We start from the raw sequence: 24,075 nt of genomic DNA, 5'->3' as shown, positions 1-24,075 counted from the left end.
TGCTCTGACCACTCCTCTTACACTGAGAGCACTTTGTGCTTCTCTTGGGTTGCACTGGATCATAAGCATTTATCTCTTTGAAAGATTGTAACTTCCATGAGGGAAGTGACAAAGTCTACAGAATTTACTACTCTTTCTCCAGCACTGAAAGTGGCAACAGGCAAATAACAGCCAGTGAAGAAATTTGTGTAGAATGAATGAATGAATGAATGAAAGGTGAGAGAAAAAGCAGACAAGTACAGGTTCATGAGTCACATGAGAAGGAGGGGGGTGCTGGTCTATAGTGTCCAATGTCACAGAGAAGCAATGCAAAATCAGGAGTGAAAAAGAGCTAAATATGGTCACTGGTCACTTTTGTCCTTTTGTCTCCATGCCATGATAAGAATAAATGTCTTTTAATTGTTATAAAGATGAGAATTGACAATTTTTTGTGATAGGATTATTTTCCTATAATTACTTCAGTTCTGAGACACACACACACACACACACACACACACACACACACAAAAAACACCTTGCAAATGGTGGCATTTAATAAATGTTAATAAATCATTTTAAAAGTTTCATGGCACAATTATGGAAAAACAGATCATGTATAAAAGCCTGAAACCGACATCTGAGATCAGCACAAAGAAAAAGTGTTATAAAAGAAACTGAAACCAAAAATCAAAGCATGTATCTTAACAAAAACATTAACTACACAGTAGAATGAATCCAGCATTATGCTGCTTTGCTGTTAGAATGGATAGTACTGCCCTCTGAATGTTAAGTATGTATGTTATATTCACACTCAATATGCATTTTATAATTAACTAGAAATGTCTTAAAGATATGGTTGGATTTCTGCTCTATATTAGCTCATTTGATGAGTACGGTTGACTTAAATATATCATTCGGGAGGTCAGATTATCCTGTGATTAACCTGCTCACCGTCATATCCCAAGCACCTGACACTAGTTGGTTGTTAAGAGAATAAAGGAATAAAATCATAAAAAACAGAATATGTCTTATTCATACCTTTCATAATTAAAATGGCTTTGAACAGAGAGAAGAATCTTAAGACAAATGAATGGATTTCATGAGAAACACACACCAATCAAAAAAAAAAATTCCTACTGTTCAAAAATTAATATGGTGGCCAATACTAAGTGTCTAATTCCAGGCTTGCTTCTGATGTACAAAACTAGTCTCCCTTATCCACATTTTTAAATAACATAGGACATTCCTGGGCTTAATCTCAGTTGTAAAATAAATTTATTCCCTTATTTATATAAAACACAAGCAGCAATAATATATCCAAACTTGGAGGCTATTTTCTTTTTTCAATCAACAGGGATTCTTTAGATTGGATTTACAAGTAATCCTTCAACTAGAAGAAATTAAAAGGTTTTTTTAAATTTCTATTAGCCCAGACCAAGAGAAGCTGCAAATAAATATCTCAGCCCCTGCCTATAACTCAATCTGAAATATAAAACACAATCAAATGTTTCTTTTAGTGTGAGAGACAAGGAGCCACATGGGAAAGATGAAAAGTTTCAATAAGTTGTACTTCCTTCTTGCACACTAAAGAAAGATCAGTGAGAGTCATATTCTTACAGAAAAGAGGTTTTTTCCCTTAAAAGTGGACACTTAACATTGAACTATGTCTTCGGGTACCTTCTTACAATCTCCGTAACAAAACTATCCACTAAGTATTTAAAAGAAAACAAAAGAGCCAATAATATGGGAAATAGTAACCCGATATAGGAAATGGTACATCTGAGACTATTTTGACACAACCATAAACTGGGATGAAAGAAAATGAGCCAAAACATACATACTGCTCATCATCCTATATGTAAATCTGCACGAAGAAATTTAGCTATGAATATTCTATTCCTTACTGTCATCCATTTACAACATGCAGATGATATATTTCTTGCTATCTAAATGTTTTATGTGTGGAGGGTGTATGTGAGCTATCTGCTTCATAATCCAGATTTGCTCTCTTTTTTGTCATGTTTTAAATCTGTTTACTTTTGGAAATTGAAAAATTATCAGAAAATGTTCTCATTCAGCTAGAGGTTATCTTTCACTGCAAGGTACCCATAGGCTGAAGGTTTTGAAAAACAAATAGCCTGAGCAATAATTTCCTGTAGTGGGATAAAGAACAGTGATGAATGACAAATCGAAGAGTAAAATACTTTCTTACCCTTTATGGTTACATATAAAACACGTGACATTAAGAACAAAACCCAAATGAAACATAAGGAAGCAGATTAATTAGTACATTTCTTAAAAATGCAAGTAGAAAAAAAAGGGGGCAAAGTCATTTTTTAAAAAATTTACAGAATAGAAATACATAGAAACAATACCATGAAAACATACTAGTGAAATTAAAGTTGAAACATTTTGAGCTATGAAGATATGACATGACCTTTGTTTCCCTGGTAAGCTTTCAATACCCAAATTCAATCAAGAAAGATGGTATTTTACCTGTGACTTAAAAGCTTGTAACTCTGCTTGAAGTTCATTAATCTCTGCTTCTTTTTTCTGCAATTGGGCCTGAGTTTCTTGGTGGTCAGTAAACTCTTTTTCAAACTGCAGAGGAGGGAGGAAAAAAACAAACAAACAAACAAACAAACAAACAAAAAAAACCAGGAGAAAGAGGTCATTGAAAAGCACTATTCTTCATAGAAAAATATGACTGTAATGATCTGTCAGCGGAACACAAACTTTTTATGAAAAGAATGGCAGATTTTGCTAAGTCACCCAAAGTCTTTTCCTAGGTCTCTCCAGGTACCACCAAAAATCATTCAATTTGCAAGAGAGCAGACAAAGCCAAAGATGGAGTCTGTGACCTTCTCCTCTCGGCAGAGCAAAGTGGCTCAGAGGTATCTTCAACACTGACATTTTTCTTAAAAGTCCCTAAATATCATTGTAACTTTGTGTACAATAATAGAGAGCAAAGCACTGCACTGAGTTCCATGACCCCTACCTGCAAAAACTTCTACTTAAAATTTATGGGAAGCTTATCAATAGGAATTAAAAGAATTCCGTTTTAATATTACTTATAATTAAAGGACTCCATTTTGTAAACATGTCACTTTTTCTTACACCATCATGAAAGCTAAGGGCCCTGATATAGTTCTAACCCCTCAATGGTAATTTAAGAGAATAAAATCTGTGTTATTTACCATTAATCTTTGGGAGATTAATCTTTGAGAGATTAATGGTAAATTAATCTTTCAAAGACTCTGGTACAATACCTTGTGGAAGGAAGGCAAACAGTAAAATTTGGTGAATCCAGTGAGTTTTCTAATTTATATAGCCCCTCATCACAAATTCCCATCTTGCATTCAAATAGCTTCACCCTACCATTGTCATGACTAAAAACCTCTCCTAGCAGAAGGGAATTTCATTAGGGTAGTGTCTCACAACCAGGAACATTTATTTGACTCTTTTAAAAAGAAAAAAACAAACAAAAAATCAAAAAAATATACAACTACTTCCCAAATATAGACTTTAGACTTTAAAATTCAGTCAAACCTCAATTCACACACCAAAAAAATATAAAAATCAACAGTTTACAAAAGGCACTTAAAAATTTATGAATCTTATTTTGTCCTGAACTCAGAGAAGTGGTTAACTAGTCCCTCATCATACAGCCAGTAAGTAAAGAGGAAAATAAAAGCCAGATTTTGTCTTCCAACCGGAGTTTCGATGAAAACACACCACTTTCCTACAACTTACATTTAGGCAAAGTTTCATAGTTTGTTTTTTAAGATATATTTTATTTTTCAGAACTCCTTTAGGTTTACAACAAAATTAGGCAAAAGTTCCAAAGATTTTTCAGAAACCCACCTCCACATAAGTGTTTCCTCCCCTCATACCCCCATATTTTAGTGTAAGCAAATTTGCCCCAATATTCATTCTCTGTGTGCCAGTGTGTTCCATTACAACACACTGTTCTGGTTCTCCTACTAACTCCTTGACTGTTCCTACAAATTCTTCTATAGTTCCTACTACCCAGTCCTACCCTATAACATTTCTGTGTTATAGGACTTTTCCTTCACCCCTCTGCTGGTCTCACTTCCATATCTGATAGAATGGTATCTTCTACACCCACATGCTCCAATCTCCCTTCATACACCAATGGTGTCCTAAACCCTACCACTAGCTCAGCTTCTCATCTGAATTCCACACCACTAATCAGTCCAGAAATGGATTTTCAAATAGTCAATGAACATCTTTCAAGGCAAAAAAACAAGACCAGTATTTTTAAAAACAGTATTACCTCCCCCACTACAAACTTCTTTGAATGCTATTCTTTCTAAAGGATGGCTCAAAAAACATGACTCCTTTTGCTCTTAAACATTCAGTGGCTTTATTTAAAGACTACACTCAACCTTATTTCTAGGAACCTCCTGGGACTTGGCCCCAAACTACCTATTTCCTATTATATAGTAAGTAATAGCATGTGTCTGGTGTAATCCTCAAAGTGGTACGTGCTAGAGATACACAGTTGAATAGAATACAGTGATTGTTTTTAGAATGTGCAGTGTGTCTGGTGGCAAAATAAAAGCAAACTAATAACCCAAAACCTATGAAAATTACCAGCAACAGAGAAATAAGACTGCAGGCATGGGAGTGATTCCTGGAGGAATGGTGTTTGACCCCACATTTAAAGAACTAAAGTAGGCAGCTGAGAAGAGCAGCTAGCACTTCAAATCGAGGGTCTAGCACCGTGCATAAAAGACAAGCAACCACATGTCAGGGCCATAAAAGGAGGGAGGAAGAGAAGTTGCAAGGGATGAAGTCAGTGATGTAGCCAGGAATGAAAAACTGTTCAAAGGAATTTTACAATAAGCCAAAAAGTTTTCCCTTTTACCTGAAAACCATGGAGAATAAATAAGAAATAAATAAATAAATAAATAAATAAGAAATTAACATTATCAAATCTGCCCTTCGAAAAACCCAACCTGCAGCAGGGTGGAAGGTGGTCTGAAAGAGAAGCACCAGACACATGAAAATGAGTTTGGATGGTATTGCAGTTATTCAAGCAAGAACTGAAGGCCTACCTGAACAAAGGGAGAAGACAGAGGGATGGGGGGAAGAAATGTAGGGTTTCGTTTTGCTCTTTTAAAATAAAACAGAACAAAACAAACAAAAAACAGAATCTTGGGGCGTTTGGTGGCTCAGTCATTAAGTGTTTGCCTTCGGCTCCAGTCATGATCCCAGGGTCCTGGGATTGAGCCCCACATCGGGCTCCCTGCTCAGTGGGAAGCCTGCTTTTCTCCCTCTCCTGTTCCCCCTGCTTGTATTCCCTCTCTCGCTGTGTCTGGTAAATAAATAAAATCTGTAAAAAAAACTGAACAAAACAAAACAAAAACCAGAATCTAAATAGTGTTTAACAATGTAGGAAATGAATAAGGGAAGTGTATCTAAGATGAAGGTGTTTTATTGCTTTGTAAGCTGGAAACTAAATATTAGAATTTTAGGGGGGAAATAGGAATATAAAATACCTGGGGGAAAGACATTTTTTTAAAAAGATTATTTTAGAGAGCAAGAGAGCAGGGGGAGAGGCAGAGGGAGAGAATCTCAAGCAGACTCCCCGTTAAGAGTAGAACCCAACAACGCAGGATTAGATCTCACGACCCATGTGACCTGAATGGAAATCACACAGTCAGACGTGTAAATGACTAAGCCACCCAGGTGCTCCTGAAAGAGCATTTTAGGGAAAAGAAAAATGAATTTGGTTTCAGAAATATTAATCTTGAGAGGCCTATAGGAAATTCGCAATACATTTCCATATACCTCCCTCTTGGCTATCTCAGTTTGTTGCCTCATATTAGTTATTTCCTTGGCTAAGCCTCCCTTGGCCACCCAAGACTAGATGAGGAACCCTTTCTATAGGCACACACAGCAGAGGGTTTAACTACCATCACAGTTATTACACTGTAATATAAAAATATTGAAATGCACTATCACATACCTCAGTAACACTCACCAACCCGGAAGCTTATTAATAGTGAGAACGTATTTTATTCATCACCTTTCCAAAGCCTTACATTTTAAACTAAACTCAATAAATATTTCTTGAATGAACAGATGGAGCCAATTCCTGTCAAATCTCCCTTTATATGTTGTGAATAAATATGTCAATATCATATATTAAAGTTCCTCAATCTCCCAGCATGAAAAATCTTTGAGAGGTCATGTTCTCTATTCTCCCTTTTATGACTGCTCAATGTTTACTGCTGCTTAGCAAGAAATAAAAAATTAAAGTCTTATGAGAGTTAAAATGAAGTCTTCTTCACAATATCAATATGTACACAATCCTATCTCATATGGCATAGAGTAACTTTTGGGAGGAAAAAGGACTACTTAATGGAAAAAGATAAAACTACCAAAACTGCCAGACTCATAATTAGTATACTCTAAAGGAATTTATTAACTTGGTCTTACTTAAAGTATCTCTATTATTTAACAAAGAGAGAAATTTCTACATCCTACCCTATTAACAGGATGAGACAAAATATAAACTTTGCTTTAGCATTTTTATAATATCTATAGTCAAATCACAGTAGCCTTGGGGATAAAATGAATCTCCATTAAAGACATACTTTATAAAAACAAATATGATAGCCTTCTTCTCCAAAAAGAGTTACTAAAGCAATATTACACTTACAAAATTACACGCAAAAATGTCAAGAAACACAGTTAAGGCTGAAGTTCTGCTTAATTTCATTCCCTAGGGTAAATGTATTAGTGCATCTGTACAAGAAGGTTGATAATTCAATATTCTCTATGTACTTTCTGACATTTCTGGTCTTCATTTTTCAAATTTATGCACCAAAATAAAGAATGTGTCTAGCAACTATGATAGCTTCCTGCCTAAAGCAAAGTATTTACATGTGTCCTTATAAAGCTATCAGAAAGAAGTTCTTGCTGATATATACAAAATGGTATGGCAATAGAAATCTTTTATGGAGCCAACAATATTTTCTGAATATACCTAAGACATATAACTTCTAACTAAAAGGAGACAAATAACCTTGAACAAGGTCTTTCTTCCACTTCCACTTAAACTTTACAATTTTAAAACAATATGTTGAGAAGGGTATCACATTTAACAATACTCCTATATACCATACACCTAAAAATGATTATAAAAGCAAATTTACGCTATCTGGGATGCAACCAAATCAAGTACTTGAAAGATTACTACTACTTTCTCATGAAAAGTTAAAACAGTAGAGAAGTAGTGAGGTTGGAATACGAGATCAGGGTGAGGGGACACCTTACAACACAATCACCTATCAACTGTAGCCCATATGACACTTAAATGACCCACTAATTTGTCTCCTACATCACTGCAGGGCAACGACAGTAGCATATTCGCAGCTGTTATCCTAGTCTGCAGCCAACGGCCGGGAGTTAGTCATCTCTCACTAAGTGGTGAATCTCAGGACTTCTCACATAGGACATTTACAGTTTTTCATAAATTCCCAGTAACTAATGAAAGACTGCCTATCATCTGCAAGTTATATTACCCTAAAAGGTTATGGGGTGCCTGGGTGGCTCAATGGGTTAAAGCCTCTGCCTTCCGCTCGGGTCATGATCCCAGGGTCATGATCCCAGGGTCCTGGGATCGAGCCCCATATTGGGATCTCTGCTCAGTGGGGAGCCTGCTTCCTCCTCTCTCTCTCTCTGCCTGCCTCTCTATTTGTGATCTCTGTCTGTCAAATAAATAAATAAAATCTTTAAAAAAAAAAAAAGTTATAAAAATGTACAATTCTCTCAAGATTTATCTAGGTCCTGGTAGATCCAAAAAGTAGCCCCTCAGGCATGATACAAAACACAGAGTAAATATTCATTTAGTGTATGTCCATTCAGGTGCTGGTAGTAGTGATTATTATTCATTCCTCCCATGTGAGAAACCAGCCACAAGAATTTAAATCAGAGTGACTACTTAAAATGTGAAGAACACCAACGTAAATTTTTCAAAACAGAGAAGAAATCTAACAGGTCCATGCTGAACAAAGATGAAACCACAGAACAGCACCTTAAAGAAAAGTAGGGAATGGCTTGTCACTAATACTGGGCAGAAACAAACAAACTGCTATATCAGATACATTTGACCTATAAAAATGACAGTTTTATATGCTTAACTAGATCTAAGAAAGCAACTTTACCCAAAACAAAAATTAAGCTTTAAAACTTTTAGATATAATTTCAACCCTAAGAGCCTAAGTTACAGGATTTCTTGAGGAAAATACATTTTGTTCGTTTATTCATTCACGTATTTTTGTTGTTGTTGTTGTTAATTCTGAGGGCCAGGAACTGTCCGAGGTACAGGGACAGTGAATAAACAAAATCCTTCAAACAAACCTACAAACAAACAAAAATCCTTCCTAAAGTTTACTCTGGAGGAAGAAAGAGACAATACATCCACGGACACCACGTGGCATGTCAGAAAAAGAATACAACAGAAGAAAACGTAACAGAGAGAGAGTCAGGGTTGGGAGTGGAAGGTTAGAATTTTTAAATAGTCTAGGAAACCCTCCTCTCAGATGGCATTTGCGCTGCCTGAAGGAGGTAAAGGAGAGAATGGGAACACCAAGCAAAGTCCCTGAAGCAGAAGCACACCTGAGGAGTCTCCTCACAGAGTCTTCCAAAGTTACTCAAAATTACTTACTTTCTTGTGAAGTTCCAATGTTTTCTCTTCAAACTCTTCTAGTTTGGCTTGGTCTATGCAAGTATCTAAAATTACAATGACAACTTTTTTTTTATTGTGGTACTTCTTGAAATTGTTAGGACTTTAATAGTGCCTTTCTTTTTTAAATAAAATACATAAACACAGTTTTAGAAAACACATTACAGAAGGCTTATGATGAAAAGTAACAACAAATCACTACACTAAAAACTCAATTCCATTTCCAAACTGCCACCTCTTACAGTTCTTCTTTTATTGGATTACTCTGGCAGTTAGCTTCCTAACTCTACATAAAATGTATATACCATAATTTCTTGATTTATCTATTTAATATATTACAGATAGCTTCCTATAATAGAAAATGAAAATAGTGTTCCTTGTCTAATCCCATTTATTTTAATAATTTTGCTTTCAAAAATGGCTGGTTCTAGAACACTAAATACTTAAACCTCTGATCTCTGTTATGAAAACAGCATCTCCTGATTTCCACTCTAATATCTGAAGTTATCTGCATCCCATACTTTCTATCATCTTTCTACCCTAATGTCCGACCCCAGGTCCTCACACTCACCTATTCACATGAACACAGTGACGTTCTCTTCTTTAAGTCCTCTGCATCGTGCCTCTAAGTTTTTTGTAAATATTTAAAATCAACACACACAATGTATTTGTTATAACTAAGTAAATATGTTTCACTCATAGAGCCAAGTAGTAGTCATGGCATCTGTTTCCTTCTCAAGGGTTCAATGTCTAAAACCTCTCATCTACTCAAGTAAAAGCATTCCTAATCGATTGCCAGGTAGAATAAACTTGATTTTCAGAAACTATTCAAAATTGCTCCACATTTTAGTTTGCTTCGTATTCATAAGACGTTTTCCCTTATTTCTCTGTCCCTCCCACTATCAGGAACTTATTGCTTCTCTCCTATGGAGAGAAATAAGTACTTTCTTTATCAGTGCCACTAATATTAACTCTTTTCTTTCTCATTTTATAGATTCCATACCTCTTCCTGGACTCAAATATCCTATGAAGAAAAAAACCACCTCACTCAAATAAGGGATATTCTTTTTTCATGCCATGCCAAAATTTGACATACACATACTCCTTCCACATTAGTTGCTATGTGGAATCACATATCAATGATTATTTTGTTCTCTAACTTTAAAATCCATGAATTCTTTACCCATGCAGAATTGGTTATCAGGCACTGGAATTCGGAGAAGAGTGGTCTGCAGAGTCTCTAAACACTGACACATCTCATCGTATGATATCAAAATAATCACCACTGATTTCATCAGAAACAAATTTGAGTACAGGGAAGCTGTCAAGCTAACAGTAGCAGATGCAGGTTTTCCAAAACTCAAATTTTTACTTGAAAGCTTGAATTCGATCATTGGTAACAAATTCTATCAGTTGTTTTCCCTGACATTATAGACCTGCTTTTCTTTTTTTTAAAAAATGTGTGCCAAAACAATCATGCCTGAATAGCCCCAGCTTTTCATGACAATCATTCCTTCAAAGTAAAAATCAACCAATTCAGCTTGCAATTTAAGCAAATCCACAGCTATGTGCTCATTGTACTTGGGGACCTGGAAGTGCTAAATGTGTAAAGACAAGACGTTTTGTCTTAGGGGATATTAAAGTAACGTGTACTCAAGGGTTAGATTTTTAACAAAATGTTTTTCAGTTAACAGCTATCAAGGACACTCAAGTAAAATATGGCAGTTTTCATTGTTTTGTTTTACTCAGCGTGAGGAATATGATGGCTACTAACACAATTTGGTGTCACTGCCTTGATTGCTAACCATGGGCCAGCAGATTGATCCACCTTTGTTTTCATCACCAGCACAAGTATCAACACAATGGAAAATGGAAAACAATTTAGGATCCTTAAGATCCCCTGAAAGGGAGGGTATCGAGGGCACTCAGGGCTCTACAGGTCACATGATGACAACCAATGCTGCAGAGCTGACCTGTGGGTTAAGGGATAATAAAAGATTTCCATTTAAATAATAGAGAAATACTCACCGACAAAGTGACTTAAATCTAAATCTAGTCTTTTTCGATATGTGAAGTCTGGATCCATCCCATCTCTATGCAATACAATCTGAGATATACACTCATCAATTAATTTGAAGTATTGTTGCCTAAAACCGAGAAGAATGAATGAATGGACATCCAAGTTATTAGTGCAACTCTCCATCAAAGCAGTTTGGTAAGCTTGTTTTAAGTTCAGTAATTCACCTCTGCAGTTTCAACCATTGACATGTCAGATTTAACATGAGAGAGGAAACTCAACAGGCATTGCTTTCCTTCTAATGATCTTAAGAGAGTAAATTTTTGTTCTTTTAGCAAATAGAGTGCTTTAATGATGATTTGCTTACAAAAATCAGAACCTTGACTTAATTAGTAAGCAATAAAAAAGAATAGTAAGATGAAGTGATATGTGCTTAAAAGCAGTCCTCAAAAGAGATCAACCTGCCACTACCATAGCTATCACTATTCATTTTATTAACACAAGCCAAACGCATACCTTTTTCTCCAAAAAAAAATTCTCTAAAAGGTTCTTAAAACTATAGAGTTTTAGGAATGTTTGTGGAGTCCAATTAAAAACTGATACTGTAAATTATAAATACCAAATGAATACTTCTTACTCAAAAGACAACTGAAAAAATCGAGTATAACATTTTTTGGTCCAAAAATTAAAGTTTAACTACAATCCCCAACTGGGATCATGTTTTCAGTCCACCTGTTTGTAATAAGCAAAAGAACATCCCTTAAAACTTAAGCCAACAAATTTAAAAGAAATACCCAGCAGATTACAGTGACAAAACCAAACTAGAGTGACAGAAAGGGTAGGTGCAATCTCAGTGAGGTCAGTCCTTCATCCCCAGCCAGCCCCAAGACTTATTTCTTCCCTCAATGACTTTTGGCACACATTTCCTCACCAAATCTTTCTCGTCATGTATGTGATGGAGTCTCTAGTCATTTGAGCATCTCTTCCCTACACACCGTGACCTACTTGCCCTTCATCTACTTATTTCACATCTAATAAATGACCCACTATGCTGAATAAAATTCACAGCATTAGCAAAGATGACAAATGGTCATGGACTGTCATAAACTAAAAATGTTTTAAGACACTTTTCCTGGGTACATATCAAAGCAAGATAGTATTACTAATGCTTTCCTCAATATTCTAAACTTTTCTTTAAAAAGTAGTCTCCCATTCCCTAATGTGTTGCCATAATAACCAACCACATTTACTGTTAAAGTGCAAAAACTGTACACGTTTATATCACATTTGAAAACTGAGATGAGATGAAAACATTTGATTCCGTTTTCCCCTTATTCAATGCTATCCTAGCGTTGGCTTTTTTAAGATTTTATTTATTGATTTGAGAGATGGAGAGAGAGAGAGGTTCTAGAGAAAGAGGAGAAGGGGCAGAGTTAGAAAGAGAAGCAGACTCCCTGCTGGACAGGGAGCCTGACTCAGAGGGGGCTCAATCCCAGGACCCTGAGATCATGTCCCAAGCTGAAGTCAGATGCTCAATTGACTCAGCCACCCAGGCATTCCTATCCTAGTGTTGTTAATATGAATGGGTTTTAAATTAACATGGGCAATTTTGTGGCCTTTTTTTTCTTAAAGTCATAATTTCAGTATGTTTTCTCACTCCATAGCCCCCAATGATAAGCTCATTTACAAAGTAGCTGAAATTTCATGCAAAACCTCTTTAAAGGCAACACTAACAAAATAAAATAAAATAATGTACTTCTGGATTCCAGACAAATAAATCTAGAAAATAAACTCTATGAGCAATATTGGTGAGTTAGTGACTATGTCAGGGAATACGTGAATAACCTAATTAAGGGATGAACATAAATTGTCATTACTTCACTGATACATCATTTTTGTTGCAGGAATTTTAAAATCATCTTCACTTTCTCTTTAGTATTTTTACCAAATATCAAATTATCTCCCATGCACATTCAACTAGCAGAATATTTTGCACATGTAAGCCATTGAGTATTTATTACAAAAGTGGATTTGATCTTCTACTCCACCCTCCAATTATCTTTCCGCATTTCATTTTTCTTGGGGCCAGGAGCTACCTTTCATGTACAGTCTCCAATCGAGTTCCATTTCAGTAAAATGTCCTCTTGTTCCAAGAGGAACAAATGTTCCAAATGAGAAGGTGAGCAAAATTTCTAATTTCCCAATCCACTAATTCTTTTAAATGGGAATAACTTGCATTCTAAAATAACGTCATTTATAAAAACCTTTAAAAAATTTCAATATGTGTTTAGAATGTTCAGTAAACAAAAAAATGTTCCAATAATCAAGGATTTCTAAAAGGTATAAGCCAGGTCCTTCTAAGTCCTTCTAAGTGAAAACCAAAAAAAATGAAGCTAAAACCAAAAGAGCAAGATCCATAGACCTGAACACCACTAAATGAAAATTTTACTGTAAATAAAAAGTTAAATAATTTTTTAAATGAATATATGAAAACTTAAGTGACCCTAATCTGACTCAACCTTATAATAAAAATATATTCTCTATTAGAATAAATAACAATAACAAATACCTATGAGAATTTGAGAATATGGGCAAAAAAATGGATGGAACTGTCTTGATTAGAGCAGTCATAGGAAGAACGATGCCTTCACAGGGACCATATCTGGAACAAAGACCAAGGTCCTGGGGCTTAAAGAGTCAAGGAAGAATGCAGCATGGTTAAGTATCAATTATAAATGGGATACTTGAAAAATGACCGAAATAACTAACATTCTATACCTCACTAATGTTGCTCTGGGGATACTATGGTTTAATACTTTTCTGAGACTCTTAATTCTACTGAAGTGATAGAATTTCCTGAGCAGGTCCTAGGAGAGCTGCACTTTTCAATCTGTTTTAAAGGTAGACACAACCGCCTATGCTCTTGAAGCACAGATTAAGGGATCAGGTTAAAATGAAAGGATCAAAAATAAGATATAACGCTCCTAGCAGCACTAAGACATGGAAAACTTTGAAAGCAAATAATATTCTTGAATTCTTGAAAACTCAAACAGCACTGAACAACTGGAGGTTGACCGAACCAACCATATGGGAATCAAGAAAAGGATAGGGTACTTTAGAGTAAATGGAAGTTTCAATTTTATTTTTAAGAATATTAGGAAAAAAATAGTAGTATAATTACCAGCAAGGTACTTCTGATATTTAAAAATATTGTTTAATCCATGTATCGATATTTTTAATCAAATTATTATTTTCATTCATATTATTTTCATTAATATTTTGATCCATATATTAATATTTTACATTAGTATTTACAAAAGAAGATAAGATGAATGATCTATACTCATCCCAAAGAACCTAAAGTTTTACCTTTTTTTTTTTTTGACTCTACTCTATTCACTTGTCAGTTATATAAAAAGCCAGAATTACACCCTCTGACATCAACCAGAGGACACGGCCTCAATGAGACATGTCTAGCAAATTCTTCTACATAAAATTAGAGTAAGAAAATACTTATTGCCCAAAGGACTTGAGAATGAAATTTCAGGAAAGCTAAATTAAAGGAAAAAAAAAAAAGATTTTAAATTCAAGGATCTCGGCTTCCCTCATAAAACAGTAACAAGGTGGAAAGAGGATATAGAGAGCATTTACTGAGGATACAACATGTGGCTAGGAGATTTACCCAGGCTACTATATTCCATCTTCATAACAACCAAGCAACTTAGGTGCTAATATCTTCACACAGCTACAGATAGACAACACACAGATGAGATAAACAATCTGTTAAACTCAAGATGGCTAGGATATAATCAAACTTGAAATGTCATTTGTCTAGCTTTTCTGATACATTAGCAACATTAGATGCAACTGTATTATCAAGACACTTGCTAGTTACTTAAACACTAATAAAAGCAATGTTTAGTACCCTTCATGTAACTTATATAAAGAAACTTATCAACATCACTCCTACTACCTAAACACTAAACAGAAAATAGTATCCATCACATGATAAATTAGTAATTTGTTGCTAGTGTGCATTTTTATTCAGATGAAAACTTGTTACCAAGAATCTGCTGGAGCTTAAAACATAACAGTAATATCATTTTACCATCACCTGTCTAAATACACACCCATGAGTCAGTATTACGACATAAATAGGTATCTGAAAATTATTTGCTTGCCCAAACCAAACATCAGGAGATTTTCACAATCAATAGAATTTTGTTAGTGAAAGAAAACATTAGAACATAGCTTCTTCTTACCTTGCAAAATAATTCCTCTTACCTTATAAAATAATCATTTCGAATCAGCAAAAGATGCTGAAGAATAGAAATGAAATATCCTTCCGCTCTAGTTTCCTTAACTGAGTTCCACACCATGTTGTAAATATCATATGCTTCAGTAAACTGATTAAGGAATACACCAATTTATTCATCCTCTACACCAAACAACTCTAATAACATAGCACAGAATCTACTCTGTGAGGCTTCAAAAGACTATTATGTGCCTTAGTCTAAAGTGGGCATCATGTATACTTAACATCAAATAAAACACAGGTCTCTAGGTTTCAGAGTAGAGGAAAACAGTTTGCAAATGACAACTTGACCTGACACTCCCTGGCTTCTCCTCCACCATCAACTCCAACCATTTGCCTCTCTCAAGCCAAGATGTTGCTGGAGACAAGAGTAAGAGGCAACTGGTTGTAAATACCATGTTAAGTTTTCTTTACCAAGAGAGCTGGTGCCAGGCATTATCCACCATGGAGTAGTCCCAGCAGAGGACAGGAACCTGGCGGATTTCTGGAAAAGCACACAGAGTTAACAGAGGCCATGTGAGTGTTCCCCCAAGGTGTAGGGCAGGAGCCAACAAGCAAGCTAATGACACCCTTCCCCTAATGCTGGAAAGCACTAAAGGAGAGGAGCTGCCAAACATGAAAAGAAAAAACAGGTAGTATACACACACACACACACACACACACACACGGCCTAACAAAATCCATTTGTAGGTTGTAACATTGATTTATATATGCATGTACTCAGAAATACACACATTAAACTAATCAGAAAAGTTTATATAAAAATCAGTCTGATTCATAAAGGTTTGACTTTATACTGTTTATATCGAAACGGCTTCAGAAGTTCAATATTTTGGGGGGTGAAGATTGGTTGTTTGGGGGTTAGCAAGAATTTTTCATATTTCACTAATTTCAGAACAAAAGGATATTCAAGTTCAGCTCTAATATCATCGAGGCGATGAGAGAATTCAAGCAAATCTTCTTCCTTATGCTCATCAAACACTTTAAGTTGGATATCCAGGCCATCATTCCTCATACGTTTTAAATTCTAGAGATATTAAATAGAAATGACAATCAACGGTTTTCTTTTTAATAATGCAAAAAAAAATTAATGAAAAACACAAACAACAAGCCAACCATTTGGCTGGATTTATAGCATTCAAACACTTAAAGTGTTAAATAATACTCACATCTTATCTATATTTCACAAATTTTTATACTCGAGCCCTTTTTTCCCCCACAGATAAATTATTCTTGAAGGTAATTTATCTAAATTTCCCCCTATTCAAGTACTCCTCTAATTTAAATATTAATAAGGAGACTGCAGGGCACTTACTGGCAAGATGTCTTTCAATCCACAACGCATAAATTCATTTCTGATGTGAAGCCTGAAGTCCAAATCATCAGGAGATGTAACAAGGGCATTGATGAGCTGCATACACGCTACCTACAATAGATTGCACAGTGAGATGAAGGCTCAGATTCCAACATTAAAGAAAAGAGTCATAGAACTGAAATATCAAGGTTTTGTTCCAAGAATGAAGTATCTTCCTTCAGGGGAGAACTTACTAAAACAATAATCCATATGTAAATTATTTTAGTCAATTACAAATTAAGTAAGAAATATCGTTTCGGTGAAGTTTTTGTTTGTTTGTTTGTTTAATTTTCCATTTGTTTGGGAGTTCTTGTGGACTAAGAGAGAGAAACATTAGGCACTGGTACCATTCCATAAAAAATTCACTCTAGCCGAAAGTTAAGTTCTTGTCCAAAAATATCATTCCATGCACATACAACACAAAACTGAACACCCTAGTTGAAAAATTATAGATCTCTACTGGATATAAAATACTTACCTAAAATACAATGGTAACTTGCCATTCATCAAGAAAAACCCAAAATTTCCAACACCTGAAGGTCAGTAATTGTCCTGAATCTGGTTAATGGGGTTGTTATAACAAAACCCTATCTCACGATCATGGCACAATTAATTAGAATTAACCAGGCAATGGTTTAAACACTTTGGCAAGAATTCAAAAATAATATATGTCATGTTTACTCCGAAGGTATAAAGAAATTACATAACTAATTAAATTCTTTGGTATACACCTTCAATGATGAAAGTGCAAAAATCACTGTATTTTCCAGTTATTTAACACTCCAAATTTCAAAGTGGATCTTTTTTTTTTTTTTAACGCCCGGCTGAAATTTATCTTTCATTGTCTGAAATCCATATAATCAAAGGAAAAGAGATAGGAGGCAAAAGTGATCATCTCTAAGAAAAGCAAAGTATTCTTTGTTAATAATGATGATGTTATTTTTCTAAGTCTACATTCTACCCGAGTCTAACAAGAATGACTGGCTTACTGATCAATATGTTTAACCTCATGCTGTTCCCTAAATTGTCCTTTCTCCATCCCTTAAGGGAAGGTTTATATCAATTTAAAATGCTTTTTTTGGATTAAGACACCGACAGGGGTCTTAGGTCCTGCTGGTTGAAATATATCGTAATTATTGTATTTGATGTCTAAATACTAAAATCTGACCAGCACGCCTCTACTGTCAAAACTTAAGAATATTTAAACTGGAGGAAGGAAATGTGCCAGAAGATAAACAGGGGAAAGGGAAACATTTAAAATAAAAAAAGAATAAACTTAAAATGAAGGTGACCTTTCCACTACACATTCATTCAGCTATAACTGGCTCACATCACAAAGTTTAAGATGCTTTCTTTCTACCTCCATGCCAATCATTACCTGGTAACCACAAAAATAGTTTTTCAGCAGTAGTATATAGTTTTAAAAGATCTCAAAGGATATTTAAATAATGTTTCTCTACATTCAGAGCAATTAAATTAGTATTAGTCGCTAGGTTTCTGGAAAAGACGTGAATTATAGACAACTCAAAGCAGCAAAAATAAGCAGCATAAAACATTAGCAGGAAATAGGACTTAAATGTAAAGTAAATACACGCAGAACAGTAGCAGCCTGAAATGAAGAGAAAGAAGGGAAAAAGATAAACCAAATTATTTCTAGGAAACACCCTAAATGGCAATTTCCTATAAAAGGAAAAACAGAAAATTGATTTAAGCTGAAATAATGAAGTTAATTATCTAAAATCCCTTCTGATTCTAATGGTAATCTGCCATTATTATTACCTATAACCACTCTTTAATCAATGCCATGTAAATATATGTCTATGAACATATGCAAGCATACAGCAAAATGTAGTGTTTCCTTACAGAAAAATAATTCTATCATCAAGATAAAGATCAAAGAGTTCCTTCTAGGTTTTTAGCATGTACACTGAGATATATAGACTCATTTGATCTTAGAATTTCATACAAACAGCATACTAGCAGAAGCAGGTGCCAATATAGCATCTATGTCATTGAAATCAGTTACTACACACAGTAGGAACTATGAAGGTAAATGGGATATATCTGCCTACCCTCATGAAGATAGATGCAATGGTAGAAATATACCACGTAGAAGAGATATGTTCCATATATAGCAGGAATGTGGAGAAACTGAAGACAAGGACAGGTGGGTAAAAGCATAGGTCCTTAGGGATAAAGAGGAAGGCAGCCTGATGAAGGACTGAGGTAAGATGTTCAAAACAGCTAAAGAATGAACCTGTTAGAGGACATGGGACCTTCCATTGAGTTACAAGGAATTCTGATTTCCTGAGCAGTTTGTGAGGATGAGAAGGGAGAGAGCAGTGCAAGGAGTCACAAGAAGTGAGGCAGGACAAGAAGACAGGCCAGGTGAGGTACAGCTGCATGTGCCAAGTCAGAAAATTCAGGCTCAGCTGGAAACAGGGGAAACCACAAGGGATTCTATGTAAAGGATAGGGAACAGTGGAGGGAACAGTATAAGTTAAGAAGCTGTTGTAGAAGCAACTTGAGTGAACAATGACAAGAGCTTGAACATTAAAAATGTAAGAGAAACTGATAGAATTTGATGGCTGGGTGGACATGGGGTTGACGCAGAAGCATTCAGAAGAGCCTCCTCACCTCTGTTCTTCAACTAAATAGGAGGTAATACCACTAACAGAGCTATAAAATGTAAGGAGAGAAGGAGGTTTTAGAGAATAGGATAAATCCTGCTTTTAAAATTCTGAGATTGAAATGTGCATTAGGAGGGGTACCTGTGTGGTTCAGTTGGTTAAATGTCTGACTCTCGATTTTGGCTCAGGTCATGATCTCATGATCATGAGATAGAACCCCACATCCAGCTCCTTGCTGAGCATGGAGCCTGCTTAAGATTCTCTCTTCCCGGGGCGCCTGGGTGGCTCAGTGGGTTAAAGCCGCTGCCTTCGGCTCAGGTCATGGTCTCAGGGTCCTGGGATCGAGCACCGCATCGGGCTCTCTGCTCAGCGGGGAGCCTGCTTCCTCCTCTCTCTCTGCCTGCCTCTCTGCCTGCTTGTGATCTCTGTCTGTCAAATAAATAAATGAAATCTTAAAAAAAAAAATAAAATAAAGATTCTCTCCTCCCTCTCCCTCTGACCCCACCACAATTTCTTCTAAAAAAATAAAAAATAGATGTACATTAGGACTCATTCATTCATTGAAAAAAAAAAAAAAAAAAAAAACCTAGTTAGTGGGTACCTAGACTGTGTCAGCTGGAGATATGAACAGAAGTTCAAGGACATAATGGCACTGTGATATTCATCACAAACAATTCCCATGCTGCTTGAGGTTTCAAAAATGTAGCCTTTATAATCTTTATTAATTTGCATTTAAAATATTGTTTCAACAGCGTCACAAAATGTACTTCCCTGTGGAATAGATGAGGGTAAGAAAACTAGTAAGAGCTTCTGCCCTCCTGGAAACAGCCTAATTTAAAGCGTCTATGTTTGAACATCAAAATACAGAATTCCCTGTGGACCTGCTCAACCATTTCATTCCCTCCAAGCCTATTTTACTGGTGCCCACTAAGCACTTCTAAGTGCTGGGGATACAGCTATGGAAAGAGACAGAAATCACTCTCAGAGATGAAGAGTTAAGACTGACTCCAAGGTTTTTGGCCTGGGCGATTGGAAGGATGGGGTTATCATTGATCAGAGTGGAAAATAAAGCATTCATTAAGATGGGAGAAAGAAGCTTGGGAAGACAGATCAGGGGAGCTGTGTTTTAGAGATGTTAAGTTAGAAATATCTTTAGTGAGCAGCACTGAAAAAAGTGGAGAAGGAAACTGGCTATAGGGGACCCGGGTTCAAGAAAAACATGACCACAACAACTGCACATAAAACTCACGGTCTTACGTGGAACCACCCGACAGTAGCAGAGAGAAAAGAGGTACAGGAGCTGATGGGACATTTCAGTTGCAGGTTTTGTTTTAAAGGCTGGGGAGATAAAGTTAAAAGGCATCAGTGAGGTAGAAGAAAAAGGAAACTTGGGTGCCCAGGACTTATGGGAGGAAACGGTCTCAACAGAGAGAATGATCAACTGAGTCAGAGGCTCTAATAGGTCAGCTAAGATGACTAATAAATTACCACTGCATTAGGCCAATTGGTGACTTGACAAGAACAGTTTCTTATAAAGAGACAGTTGTTGTCCCAAGTAGGAAAACACCTGCCTTCTCATATGTACCACATGCAACCAAGATGATCAGCACTAAAATATTCTCCTTCCTCCAAAGTCATCTTTATACTTTTGGAATGCTGCTTGTTAACCTCTAGTCTCAGCGTATAGGACACTTGTCTTTAGGTGTTAAATCATGGACTCAGTTCTAATGATTTGGAAAGCAGATACTGCAAGCTCATTTTGTTATTCTTGTCTCAATTACCAAGAAGGAACCTCATATGAGAAAATGTATCTTTAGCATAATTTGTAGCTGGAAGGGTGTGTACGTGTGTGCGTGCGTGGTGCACACATGCGCTCACGTGCACCAGTGTCCATCTAGGGCTTAGGATAGTTGAAGGTTCCCTCAAGAGCAGCAGCAAACAGAAGGTGCACTGCAAGGACTAGGATCCGCCAAGCCCACAGACCAAGCCAAGGAAAATGAGCAGCCAGAGTGTAATTACAAATAGTGGAACAAATGTCAGCAATGCAGTAAACTAGAAGGCACAGATACACAACAGGGGGCAAAGTAAATAAACCGTAAACAGAAATCTCAAAGATAGTCAATATGAGGAATAGATCCGGTCAAAGGCAATCTCAGGAACAAGGCAAATGATCAAAGAAAAATCATTAGACCTAGCAAGAGGTTAATGAGCAAGACAAAGAAAGGAACATGCCACTATCTCCGACACTTCATCAGCAAAGTAACTTTCTGCCCTTGAAAACAGTCAGGTTTCTTCATCTGCGAATACCCATCACCTAAATTTCCTCCAGTACACAATTTTACTTACCCCTGACACCATGCTCAATGCAAAGGTGAGAAAGAAATAAATACTTTATGCATTTTTAAACTTTGACGCAAAACCTTTGACCCTTTCAGATGAAAGTGAAGCACAAAATTCAAGGTACCGTAACAGGTGTGATGCCTGGAGGCTCAAACATAAAGCTCATCCAATTTGTTCAAAAGCCACCAGAGCAAATGCTTTCTCAGCGACTGTGCTGAAGGAACAGAGAAGGTATCTCACAGCCAACGCAAGAATATTCTTTAGAAAGCTCACACTTTGGTCAACATGTTCATCCTGAACACAAGTAGGTGTTTTTACAAGTAAAATGATGACTGTAAGACGCTGAAAATATATCAGCTTTATAACCTAAATTCACACTATAAACAAGTACCAGTCAAGTACTTACCTAAAAATTCTATCAGAATCTGTGAATAATTATTTTCTGGGCCTGGAAGATACAACATAGTCTGCTATTCATCTTCCCTACCCCACAGCAGAAATCATCTGTTTCTCTTTGTACAATCAAATTCCATATTTATCAAGTTAAAATGAGTAAATGATGCTTACAGAGAAACAGTTTGCCGCTAGTGCAAAGAAACTCCAAAGAATTTAAAAAGCACACGCGTTAATTCAGAATAAAAACTAGCCAGCCTACATTAAGCAGACAAACACAGAAACAGTAAAGTAGATCAGCAGATGTAAAGTTCTTTTTAATTTTATTTAGATTTCCAATTGAGTATTCTGCAAATGATCGACACAGTAAGAGAACAAATCAGAGCATGACGTAACTGCATAATTTCCATACAAACACAGAAAATAAAGCGCAGAATTCAAAAGCTATAATTTATATGAATGGGAATATTGGAAAAACAAACAGATATTTAAATATTTATTCAGACACTCCCCACTGCAACAGCATTAATTTCTTCTGTGTCCTCTCATGCATTTTGCTAGAACTCCTCCTACTGCATTTTACTTATGAAACATTAGCTAGCCTTAGATTCCCAAGTATAAGCTTCTTAAGGGCAGGCGTATACTTTTCTTAAAAATTTTATTTATTTATTTGAGAGAGAGAGAGAACACAAGTAGGGGGAGGGGCAGAGGGAGAGAGAGAAGGAGGCTCTCCGCTGAGCCCCGACAGGGATGCGTGAGGTTAGATCCCAAGGCCCTGGATCATGACCTAAGCCAAAGGCAGACGCTTGAGCAACTGATCCGCACAGGTGGCCCAGGCAGGAGCATACTTCTTATAGCTCTTGTATAACTCAATGCACATCAGTTGCTGAACAATTAACTAATTGACTGCTTAATTATGAAACTCTGTGCAGTTACCTTTGAAGCATGAGGTAAGTTTATCTTTCTGGTGATCTACTGTAGCGTAAATGAAGAAATTTATTATGTCAGCTCAGAAAATTGGCTGTATGTTCTAGACAAAAATTTTCACCACGAATTTATGCTTAGATGTGTGCTCCCTAGGACAGCGTGAGTTCACATTAGACTATTATTCCACTGTGTTTCTCTAACGTCTTAGTTTAATGGCATATTATTTACCAGTCCATTTCAATGCATTTAGTGTTTGGATTTATATTGATATATTAATCCTACTGATGTAAACCTCAATAAAAGTAGTCAAAACAGAGAGGAATTAAAACAAACTGATCTCTGCATCCTTCTGGGATGCCCCAACACTGGTCCTAAATATAAAAACTTGCTACCATCTTTGTTCTTTATTTGGTTCTTCATTACATGTGAAGACAAGTTACTTAAAATTGAAAAAAACTTTGGTTAGTAATTTGGCGGAGCAGGGGGAGGTGGAGATATTTGAAACAAAAAGAAATAATAAATTAAGATATGACTATTCATTATAGTAAGACCTTTGTTTGGTCTCAAGCAAAATTAAACCTGGGGATATTTTAAGCATTGAGGGGGTACAGGAAACAAAAAGAAAGAGAAGCAAATAAACTTGGCTATATCTAAAAAGTCACTGTAACCTATAATTTGTTTCAATGTCATATTTCTCAATTATTGCCTAGTAACAAATTTCAGAGTACAGTGACCATAACTCCATTAAAGGTAATTGTTCCTACTTACTGAAACATAAGAAAATGTGACCCAATCAATTTTACAAATATCTATTCTGTTATTGAACTCAATGAAATACAGAAATTGAAGATGTTTTGTTTTGTTTCGGTTTTGTTTTTAAGAAAAACTGTCTTTGCAGCAGCCATGGGAATGCAATTCTCAATCTCTGGCTACAGAGAGTATAAATGACCAACAGCCCAGCCCCAGCTGCTACCCTGTGAAATCCATCACAGCAGGTGAGCTGAGGCCACACTCCCCACGGGCCTTTCCCAGCCAATGTCTGAACACACAGCAAGAATAATAAAATGGGAAGCCAAAGGGGCTTTGGCTTGAGGACAAAACAAACCTGCCAAGTTCTCCTGGAAGTGCACATCAGCCCAAGACACTTCCCTCAACCCTCCTTCCTTCTCTCCTCCACCTGGTATCAGGTCTGCAGGGAGCTGGACATCTCCCCACCTTCCCCAGCCCTCTCCAGGCCCTCTAGAAGGCCTTCCCCCTAGTGCCATGCATACTAAATCTCTTGCTTCTCAGAAGACCCAGATTAACACAGCCTTGTTCTACAAAGCAAGTTTCAGCAAAAAAATCGTTTTCAAGTTGTATGATTCATAAGTATTATAAATGCGACTTCGTATTCAACAGGAT

At 36.2% G+C, this 24,075-nt stretch overlaps 1 protein-coding gene across 4 annotated transcripts in view; it reads right to left on the bottom strand.

The window, feature by feature from the left end:
• Positions 1-24,075, bottom strand: part of DIAPH3 (diaphanous related formin 3) — a 501,032-nt gene that overhangs the window by 312,857 nt on the left and 164,100 nt on the right. For all 4 annotated transcript variants that reach the window (XM_032836998.1, XM_032836999.1, XM_032837000.1 and 1 more), the window contains 6 exons: positions 16,346-16,456; positions 15,939-16,057; positions 15,000-15,116; positions 10,727-10,845; positions 8,681-8,745; positions 2,476-2,580 (listed from right to left, as the gene is read on the bottom strand). In XM_032836998.1, the coding sequence (XP_032692889.1) occupies positions 2,476-2,580; positions 8,681-8,745; positions 10,727-10,845; positions 15,000-15,116; positions 15,939-16,057; positions 16,346-16,456 (636 nt within the window). The remainder of the gene's footprint in view (positions 1-2,475; positions 2,581-8,680; positions 8,746-10,726; positions 10,846-14,999; positions 15,117-15,938; positions 16,058-16,345; positions 16,457-24,075) is intronic.

Source organism: Lontra canadensis, unplaced genomic scaffold (assembly GCF_010015895.1).
Source record: "Lontra canadensis isolate GAN:19392208 unplaced genomic scaffold, GSC_riverotter_1.0 scaffold95, whole genome shotgun sequence".
Classification (NCBI taxonomy): Eukaryota; Metazoa; Chordata; class Mammalia; order Carnivora; family Mustelidae; genus Lontra; species Lontra canadensis.
This window is presented reverse-complemented; position numbering and strand designations above follow the sequence as displayed.